This window comes from Stegastes partitus, unplaced genomic scaffold, assembly GCF_000690725.1.
Source record: "Stegastes partitus isolate 25-593 unplaced genomic scaffold, Stegastes_partitus-1.0.2 Scaffold1361, whole genome shotgun sequence".
In the NCBI taxonomy this organism is placed as follows: Eukaryota; Metazoa; Chordata; class Actinopteri; family Pomacentridae; genus Stegastes; species Stegastes partitus.
This window is the reverse complement of record NW_007579092.1, coordinates 3365-13569: the sequence shown is the minus strand read 5'-3', so window position 1 is coordinate 13569 and position 10205 is coordinate 3365. Positions and strand designations below refer to the sequence as shown.

The 10205-nt window shown below is 43.5% G+C and overlaps 1 protein-coding gene across 1 annotated transcript in view; it reads left to right on the top strand.

The window, feature by feature from the left end:
• LOC103370034 (metal transporter CNNM1-like) overlaps positions 1-9268 on the top strand; it is a 22909-nt gene extending 13641 nt beyond the window's left edge. Inside the window, exons 2-10 of the mRNA XM_008298935.1 lie at positions 652-795; positions 875-1015; positions 2293-2462; positions 2562-2652; positions 3241-3386; positions 4868-5168; positions 6803-6907; positions 8311-8415; positions 9189-9268. Of these exons, the coding sequence (XP_008297157.1) occupies positions 652-795; positions 875-1015; positions 2293-2462; positions 2562-2652; positions 3241-3386; positions 4868-5168; positions 6803-6907; positions 8311-8415; positions 9189-9268 (1283 nt within the window). The remainder of the gene's footprint in view (positions 1-651; positions 796-874; positions 1016-2292; positions 2463-2561; positions 2653-3240; positions 3387-4867; positions 5169-6802; positions 6908-8310; positions 8416-9188) is intronic.
• The last annotated feature ends 937 nt before the right edge of the window (positions 9269-10205 follow it).

The following is a 10205-nucleotide window of genomic DNA, read 5'->3' as shown; positions in this document are numbered from 1 at the left end:
ATGGATGGATGGACTATTTGTCACCTTTACATGAACATCCAGAATATAAACATTGCATGACCGGTGTGAAACATCCTTTTATGTGCATGGAGCATGGACCTATTAAATGGTCGTTGCACTTGCACGCTCAGGATGCAGACAGTTGACCAATCAGACGGAGCCCCGGATCCATCGGCCATGCATCCACACTGTTGATGGAGCCCCAACCAGCAGTCAAGTCCCCTCAGATTAACTGCTGTCAGTTCATACACACAAAAAAAACACACATACTGACACCATAATGCAATGATTAAACACATAATTTCCACTTTTCCGCCTTTTTAGGGTTTTTTTTTTTTGTTCCCTTCTTCAGTCACACAGATATCATGATGCTTTGTACATAATGGCCTTGATGCTCTACATCATCACTGTATGTGAGTTAATCAGTGGTTCCCGCCCTATTTGTGAACACAGTTGTGAATCTTACAAAAAAGAGGAGATGGTGTGTTGTTTATGACAGGAGAAATAGTCTGTCAGGTTAACAGCTGCATGTTTTACATAAAGGGATACGCTCAGTTTAATTGGATTTTAGCACCGACAAACTACTTGTCTTCCCTATGAGCCGACTGTTATCATGGAAAAACTGACCCTGACTCTCTGTTTACCTTCCAGGGAAGTCCCACCTCGCCATTGTGCAGCGCGTGAACAACGAGGGCGAAGGCGACCCGTTCTACGAGGTGATGGGCATCGTCACCCTGGAGGACGTCATCGAGGAAATCATCAAGTCGGAGATCCTGGATGAGACAGACCTCTACAGTACGTATGCAAACACGAGCTCGACGAGCTGCGTTGTTGGATCGCGTCTCATTTCGTGCGCGTTGGTGTTTTTTCTCAGCTGACAATCGCACGAAGCGGCGAGTTTCTCACCACGAGCGAAAGCAGCAGGACTTCTCCATCTTCAAACTGTCGGAGAACGAGATGAAAGTGAAGATTTCTCCTCAGCTCCTCCTGGCAACGCATCGCTTCCTCTCCACAGGTAGCCGCCGCGCCAGCATCTTGTGTTTCTAGACTTTAGACAACAAACATCTTCACAGGGAGGAGAGGAACGAAGCAGTTCACCCAAACACATTCACTGTTAATGAAGACAATAAGGTGGATTTTAGGTTTTGGTTAAAGCCTAATTGTAGGATTAGTGACAAGTCTTAGAGGGCTTTTCCACTGCAGGAACTTCACCCACAGACTAAGAACTGTTGGAGTGCTTTTCCACTGCAGGGACCAAAGTCTGAAGCAAGTTCTAGGGAATGAATTTTACTCCAGCACAGAACCTTTCTGATTGCTCACAGCATTTGATTTCTGCAGCTGTGTACACAGTTTATCGTTCGTTGTGCCTCGACTCTTCAACATGGGGTTACAGAAGAAAGGATAAAACAGACGAAACAGGGACAAAGCACAGTGTAGTCGTTCTCAAAACAGACTTGTAACAAACACTTTTCTATGCGTCAGTGGACTAATTTACTGGATCTTGAAAATGCAGACAACCAGCGGTCTGAACGAATCTTTTAACTCCTTGAATATAATTCCTGATAAGTTCTGGCAGTCTTAACATCTTATTAACATCATGAGAGATCTAAGAAACACATGATGTCCTTCTGTTTTGACAGCTCTATTTATCATTTATAATACTACATTTGGACTTGCTTGAGTTCATTGAAGACGTTTCATCCAAGAGGCTTCATCAGTTCTGACTGACAAGCTGGGAGTTCCAGACATCCTTAAGGAGCCATTAACATTAACAGAGTTTCAGTTTCAATTGGGGGTTTGTTGCTCCTCCCCCTCGTTATGTGACTCACTTAACGAGGGGGAGGAGCAACAAACCTCCAATATATCAGCATCTGGAACTCCCAACTAGTCAGTCAGAGCTGATGAAGCCTCTTGGATAAGAGGTGGAACGTCTTCAAGGAACTCAAGCAGTTGCTACTATTAATCTACCAGAATAACCACGACCTGGAGGACTGAACCCTCACAGTCATGACAACATTTGCTTTTTAGTTGAGCTGGCTCTCCAGAAAAACTCTTAAGAGCAAAGGAATGTCTTTTTTTGGATGTTATAACTCATTTTAAACATCTTCACCCGTCACCAACACATAACTGTAAACCAGTGATGCTCTCTAAAGCAGAAAATCATATTTTTATTCATAAATGACCTTAAAAAGAAAGAAAGAGAAGTTTCTAAGGTTTTTTTAGAGCAGACACTTTGCACATAAAGTCCTTCACAAGCTTGTTCATGTGGGTCTGTGTGTGTTTCATCGTCAGAGGTGGAGCCCTTCAAACCAGCTCACATCTCAGAGAAGATCCTGCTGAGGCTCATTAAACACCCCAGTGTGGTTCAGGAGCTCAAGTTTGACGAGCGGAACAAGCGAGCGCCGCAGCACTTCCTGTTCCAGCGCAACAAACCGGTGGACTACTTCATCCTGGTGCTGCAGGTGCCCGCGACACTTTGATCTTTCCTTTGGATGTTAATTATCTATGTTGGTCTCATACGGACGTCGGTGAGCTCTCATGCTGTGTGTTTGTTTTTTTAGGGTCGAGTCGAGGTGGAGTTTGGTAAAGAGGCGCTCAAGTTTGAGAACGGAGCTTTTTCTTACTTCGGGGTGCCGGCCATCATGCCAACAGGTTCAAATACACACTTATATGTACTTATATATTCTTGTGATACTGCCCACTAATATCCAAACAAAACCACCTCTTTCTCAACTTCATGTCCAGCTACACGTCTAACTACATCAAAATCTTCACCCTGAACTTGTGATGCAATCTTCATCTAGCTCCTACATGGACATAGTTGCACCAAAATGTCCCAGTTTTTAAATGCACAGTTTCCCTAAACAGGAAGAAGTAAAAACAAACATAAATACACAGAAAAACTTGAGCATTTACACTAAACAACAGCCACAGAGTGTTTTTTCTTTTATTGACTGCACACAGATGGAAACAAAAACGAGAAAAATCTACAATTCGTCCTGTCAAATCACTGCTATGAGTTATATCTTGCGACCACTGTGTTTAATTTGTGAATGAGCAAATCTTCAGCGTTCAGATTCCTTCCTCTGAAGTCATGTAGCTGCCTCATGAAAGCAGCGTTCATCGAGTGACGTGACTGAAATGAACGGAAGCTTTCGGCAGCAACTTCTAAATTAAGCGAAATGAAGTTGGCATCCCGTTCAGGATCTGATCGACGTCGTCTGTTTGTGTCGGCTGCAGTCCACAGATCGCCGTCTCGCAGCAGCGGTCTGGACCGCTCCGAGTCGATGCTGTACGGAGGAAGCATGGGCCAGCTGAATGGAGGGGGGAACGTCTACCTGCCCGACTACTCCGTCAGACAGCTCACACACCTTCAGATCATCAAGGTACCGTACAGAATGTTCACTGTGTGACAGAGTGAAGAGAACCCACAACACAACCGTCTATGAGAAAGATATGACATTAACTATGACTGACAAAAAATAAACTTCAAAAAATAGACTTCTGTGGTGCTTAATGCCCTCCAGTCACAATCTGTTTATGCAAAGCGCTCGTCAGCGACATGAGTTTTCATCAGCTGACACCTGCATGACAGTAGTTAAGGTTCAGTGTAAGATTGATACCAACACTGACCAGGTAGAAAATGTGTATCAGGCCCAGTCCTGATCCAAGGTACCAGCTCAGAACAACAGGAATTATAATATCAGCTTCATCATACAAAAAAACACATGCGAGCATTTGCTGAACGCTGGCTTGTCATTCAGCCCTTGACTATGGTTGTTGCTGACTCCTTCTACACGCTTCGCTATTTTCTGCCTCACAGCAAGCAAGACAAAAATAAAGCTGACCACAACGAGAGCAGACAACACGACCTGAATGTTCTTTACAGAACTTCCAGCCTGAAGCTTGTCGTCAGGCTGCATCGTTTTTTTTTGCACGACGAAGGTGAAAACAAAGACGTCTAAAAATGGTGGATTTTGTGAAAAACGCTTTCGTCATAAATTGTAGCAGCATGTTTTTCAAAAAGTGAAAGTTTCACAAGCTTTTCAACTTCTAGCAGTTTGTTTCTGAAGCCGCTGTGTGCAGTGAAGGGAGCTCGGTTTGTTTTCCAGTCTTTGAGAGGAACATGTCCGTCCGTCCATCCATCATCTATACACCGCTTAATCCTCACCAGGGTCATGGGAGGCTGGAGTCTATCCCAGCTGACTCAGGGTGAAGGCAGGTTCACCTGGACAGGTAACCAGCCTATCACAGGGCTACACTTAGAGACAGACAACCAAGCACACTCACATTCACACCTACGGACAATTTACAATCACCAATTAACCTCAACATGTTTCTGGACTGTGGGAGGAAGCCGGAGAACCCGGAGAGAACCCACGCTGCACGGGGAGAACATGGAGACTCCACGCAGAAAGATCCTGGGTGTCCTCACCGGGATGCGACCTTCTTGCTGCGAGGCAACGATGGTAACCACTGAGCCACCTGCAGCCTGAGAGGAACAGATAACTCCATCTTCACAAAGCTTCAGAAAACCCACTTTTTCATCGTCCACCTGAGACAACATCAATCAAACTTAAGTTTTCTCTGTTTTATGTCATTTCTACTGAGTCAAATCCACTCAGCTTCAGTTTGATTGATGTGATCTCAAGCAAACAACAAAAAAATTAAGTTTCCTGAAAATCTACAAAAGTGTCGTTCTCTGTTTTTCACAAATGAACTCTTCGTGTGTTTCTTTAATTGATTTTTCTAAATAATAAATGTGCTAAAACTGAATTTGACAGCTGCACATTAAGTCTTGTTTGAGAGAAATTATCTCAAATTCAACCCTGACTAACACCCAGAATGCTTTGCTCCTGTGTGTCAGATCACCCGCAGCCACTACCAGAACGCCGTAACGGCCACCCGCATGGACAGCTCTCCTCAGACTCCGGATGCCGACACTCGTCTGACAGAAGGCAACAGTCCGACCCCGGAGCCGCCGGCCGCGGAGCACGCAGCCACGCTGATGCCCCCGGAGCACCACACCACCACCACCACCACCACCGCCACCACCCTCATGCCCCCGCCCAGGGAGCCCAGCAGGCCCAGCTCCGCCCGAAGCCGAGGACAGCAGTCCAGCGTCCCTCACAGCACCTCGCTGCTGAACGAGAAGAACCGCATCGTCCGTAAGTAGCCTCGACTGCACAGTCTAGTGGAGGAGCAGGCGTACAGTTCAGACTGACAACAGATTATTTGTGGCAGACAAACAAAAAAGCTGCTTCTTAAAATGAGTTTTTAAAAAATCCATTAGGGATAGTTTTCAGGAGTAATGGAGTTCAATAACCCGAGCCAGCCAGAAGTAAACAGGTGACGAAGACAGTCTGAGGAGAGAAAAAAGGCTGAGAGACGGAGCGCTGAGTGAATATCAACGACATGATGGAGGCATAGAGGTGTCTAAAAGCTTAGTTTGTCTGAGAAATTACTTACGGCAGCCAGTCTGAGCTGCAGAACTTTAGACAAGCTGGCTCATGCTCAAAAAGCAGCGTCTGGGTTTGGCTTTAGGGTTAAAAGTAAAATCACAGTTACATACTTGGAGGTGAGGTAGAAGATGGACTGTAGAGATTCAGGGTAACATTTAGCCCAAACTTTATTTTCAAGCAAACCATTTATTCCACATGCAGCTTTACTAAAACATTAAGTACCTGTGCAAAGTGCAAATCTTAAAGTAATTTCAATGCAAACACAATCATGTTTACGTGCTGTAGGAGTGACTTTTACTGCTTTTAACGCCCGAGCCGCCCTTTCACTGCACACTGCTGCTTCAACAAACCGTTTACTGGGATGGCGACATGGTGAGATAACACTCATCCATTATTTAGACGACCAGGGGTGCCCAATCCTGGTCCTCGACAGCCCCTATCCAGCATGTTTTAGATGGTCCCCTCTTCCAACTCACCTGATTCACATGATCAGGATGGTTATCAGGCTTCTGCAGAGCTTGTGGCCCTCGAGGACCAGGATTGGGCACCCCTGATTTAGACGTTCCCTCGTACCAGGCGCTCGTCGTTGGTGACAGAATCATCTCTGGACTGTGCAAGGACAGAATTTAAAAAAAAAAACAAAACAGGAAGACATGAGGACAAATTGACTGAAGGAACCGGGCTGGAGGTGGTACCGTTACCAGAGGTAGCAGGATGATCGGGAACGATGCCAGAAGCTGGTGGAGAGCAGCCAAGACCCAAATCAAAAACAGTGCTTATGCCATCAAGCACTAACTCCTGTGTGCATCATGTGACTAAACCAGACAGAAAAGAAAACATGGAATGCCTACAAGCACTGTTTTTGGCAGCACAATGATCATATTGATGTGAGAGCTTCAGTGATTTTGGTTATTACCGAGACAACATGTCGAGACACCAGCTCTGAAATTAAACTCTTAGGAGCTACTTTTGTTGTTATCATTGTGTTTGTCCAGACAAATGTGCCTTTAGTTGTACCAGACATTAAAATGAACAAGAAACTGAAGGAAACAAGGGTGCTCTTATCATTTTTTTCCATGACTGGTTGCACAAACTGTGACGAAAAGTTTTTTTTTCCTGACAAATATCCTCAAACCACTGAGTTGTTCTTGACTCAAGTTTCCCAAAAAAGTGAAAAATGTTTTTTCCAGAGTCCAACGAGATTTTATTTTCTGTCGCAGCAGTGTAAGAAAACCAACATAGAAAAAGTTCAAACACATTTGTCGACTAATTCATAAAACACTTCACACCTCGGATGTCGTAAATGCAACGGGTCTCTGTGTGTTTTAATGTGTGTGCAGGCAGCAAGTCGGACGGCCAGAAGAGTCCCAGTGACTCGGTGTTTCTCAGGATGGATGAGATCCCCTACATCAGAGAGGACCGATCCGAGACTGAAGCACACGCTGGTTCGTTTCACTCCATTTATGTTAAACAAACGCTCGCTGACGAGTAATCTGAGGTCAGACCTGGAGAGAAACTGGTCTCCGTATCTGTAATGGTGATAAATGTATGTATGTGACAGTGAACTTGAACTTGTCAGAGTTTCAGCTACAAAACACCTGAATGTTCTAGAAAAAAGCTATAAATTAATTATTGTAGGATATTTTTACAAACAAGCCTTTCACGTGAATGTGCTAAAAAGGCAGGACGTCCACATGCAAAATACTCACATGTGACCAAGTGATGTGTTTAGTTTTAATAGTTTTCTTTAACAGATGTTTTAGATATTTATTTGTTTATGGAGTATACTTTAAAAGCAAAAAATAAAATTAAATAAATAACTAAAAATGAAAAAAAAAAATTAAAAAGTAAAAAAATAACTTAAAAATAATTTTGAAAAAATAAAATTTAGAAATGTGAAAAAAATCCAAATGATAAAAAAAACAATTTAAAAAATATTATTTCTTTGTCTTTATATTTCTACTTTTTTTTTTAGCCTTTTCTTTTATTAATTAATTTTTGATTAATATTGCTTTATATTCCCACATTAGTTATTTTTTATTTTATTTATTCTTCTTTTTATTTCCACTTTTATTTATTTTTTTATTCTTTTATTGATATATTTTTGTAATATTGCACTCTCACTCCTCCGTATTATTTACCCACCTGCTCATTGTAGTGAGTAGATCATATCTCCTGCTCTTATGGCATCCTAAAGGGCTGCTCTGATTGCCTCGAAACCTTGACAGCAGCAGGGACACATTTTTTGTGTTTTTAACTATTTCACTCAGTGCTTACATTTCAAACTGGGACATTATTGGACGAGTCGGGATTTGGAAGAAATCCGACTTGCGGTGTCCTCCCCACATTGCACACCCTATGTGGATAGGTGGGATTTTTGCGGTCCAACCACAGTATTCTTTTCCCAACCAGGAAAAAAAAAAAAAAGGTCAATTTCGGATGCACATTTAAAAGAGCCTTTGAAACGGAACGACTGGCTGTGCTGCTGCGATGCATTCAGCCTGAGAAGGACGCGGCCCCTGAACTGAGACGCAGCCTCCGCCTTTTGTGCTTTTCTTTTGGGGTAGTTAGCATTGGCAGGGAACTAATAAGACCTTCATCAGCATCCACTCCTGAACAAACCGGTTTTATTTTCACATCTAAATATTCCCTTAAGCTGCCAAAGCTTCCCGAAAAGTTGCTCTCAACTTGTCTGTAGTTGCACCTTCCTCACAAACTCATGATACGGGACCTTAATTTGTCCTCCAGCAGGAACCAAAGCTGTTCTTCACTAACAGGGTCACATCCCTCTCTCTCTCGCTCTCTCTCTCTCTCTCTCTCTCTCTCTCTCTCTCTCTCTCTCTCTCAGATGTGGCCTCTGTTCCCATAGAAACGGACACGTCGCCTTTCATCAGCAGCCTGTCGCTGAGCGGTTCAGAGGACACGCTGGGCAAGAAACTGCTGCTCAAACTCAGTTAGTCTCTCTCTCTCTTTCTCACACACACACACACACACACANCACACACACACACACACACACACACACACACACACACACACACACACACACACACAGCCACCTATTCACAAACCTTTTCTATGCTTCTGTCTCCTCCTCCTTGGATTTGATTCACATGCAAACTCAACCACATACACACTGCACACTCCACACTACACACACACACACTACACACACACACACACACACTACACACACACACACACTCAGCTTCCTACTTAAACATACATTAGTGTTCTACCTACTTTGTATTCTCCTGTAGTGTCTTAAAGAGCTCCTCCACTGCTCTGTGCTCTGTGACTGTGAGCTGCTGATGGTTTGACAAAGATAAAACTACACAAACTGCTATTTAAGATATAAATTTTCCTCTTCGCTACTGAATTCTGTTAATTTAAATGAAAACCAGTTTGCAGAGAATTAACACAAGGGTGTGTGTTGGGTTTGTGTAGCTCTGTGTGGACACTTCAACAAAAAAAACACTCTTTTCTAAAGTTGCATATCTCACAGCTGAAGCTTTCCAAATAACCTTTACAGGAACAATAATTCAAAAGCTTTTCTCTGATTCCAGCCAAAGATAAATGAAACCTGATCCCTGGGTTAGCTGCATGTACGGTGCATCTCTGTGTGAGGCAGCAGACGTGCTCAGTCGCCGTGACCCTGATGGAAAAATGGTTAAATTTTCATGCCACTTTCCCCATAAATAACTTTTCCATGTCTCCTTTCCTCAGGCCACAAGAAGAGGAAAAAATCTCGCGAAGGAGAGAAGACGCCGGAGGACATTTCAGAGCAGCCACTGGTGCAGACCTAGCAGAGCAAAGCAGGACACTCCATCTCGTGATGATGGTTCTTTAAGCTGTTTGTAAAGACGAAGTGGTTGCTGAACTATAGCTATCAGAGTTTTATCTGAAGACACACACTCCACACGCCGGCGCTGCAGAAGGTGGGAAGCTGGAGCCATTACCTGGAATGACGTGTAGGTGGAGGAAACAAATCCAACGGACGGGGCAGCTTTGGCAATACGCATCACACCAACCTGTTCCATGCTTCCTTCTCTTGCTTTCCCTCTTTGGCTTTGATTCACATGCAAGCTGCAGAAAAACACATTTTAGCTTAAAAACAAACTTGAGAATGCAGCTTTGGCAACGTGCATTCGACTGTAGCGTCTCATCTTCACCGGTTTTTCATGCTCGTATATAAAGGAATGACTGTGAATGTAAAAGATTTGTAGAAAAAAAATCAGAGCTTTTTTTATACACGACTTACATGTGATCACATCTCCAATGGAGCTAAAGGGAATGAAGACACACAGGACACAGAAGGACGACACCAAAGACGGGATGCTTTGTACATACGGCTCCAACGTGCACAGGAGGGATCTGAACAGAAGTCCGTTTGTGTTGGAAGGTTGCCTGGTTAGTTCTTAGTACACGCTAATTACATGTATAGTCTGTAGTGTAGAAACACCTTCTTTTGACCATTTTTATTTAAGTATTTAATACTTAGATTGGGTTTGAATGTCGGACAGATTTATCACTTAAGTACAAAAAAAGACCAAAAACTATGTGGATATTGATGCAGCAGCATGCTGGGATGTTGGCGACGACGGTGTGCTTCCAACCTTGCGGCGGCATTTTCCTTATTCAACATCACAAGGAAATGGTTTTAAAATGTTGGCGTGGAAGAACTTCGACTGACCTGAACCGGTAAACTGGAACGAGTCGGGTCGTATCAACCAACGGCAGACC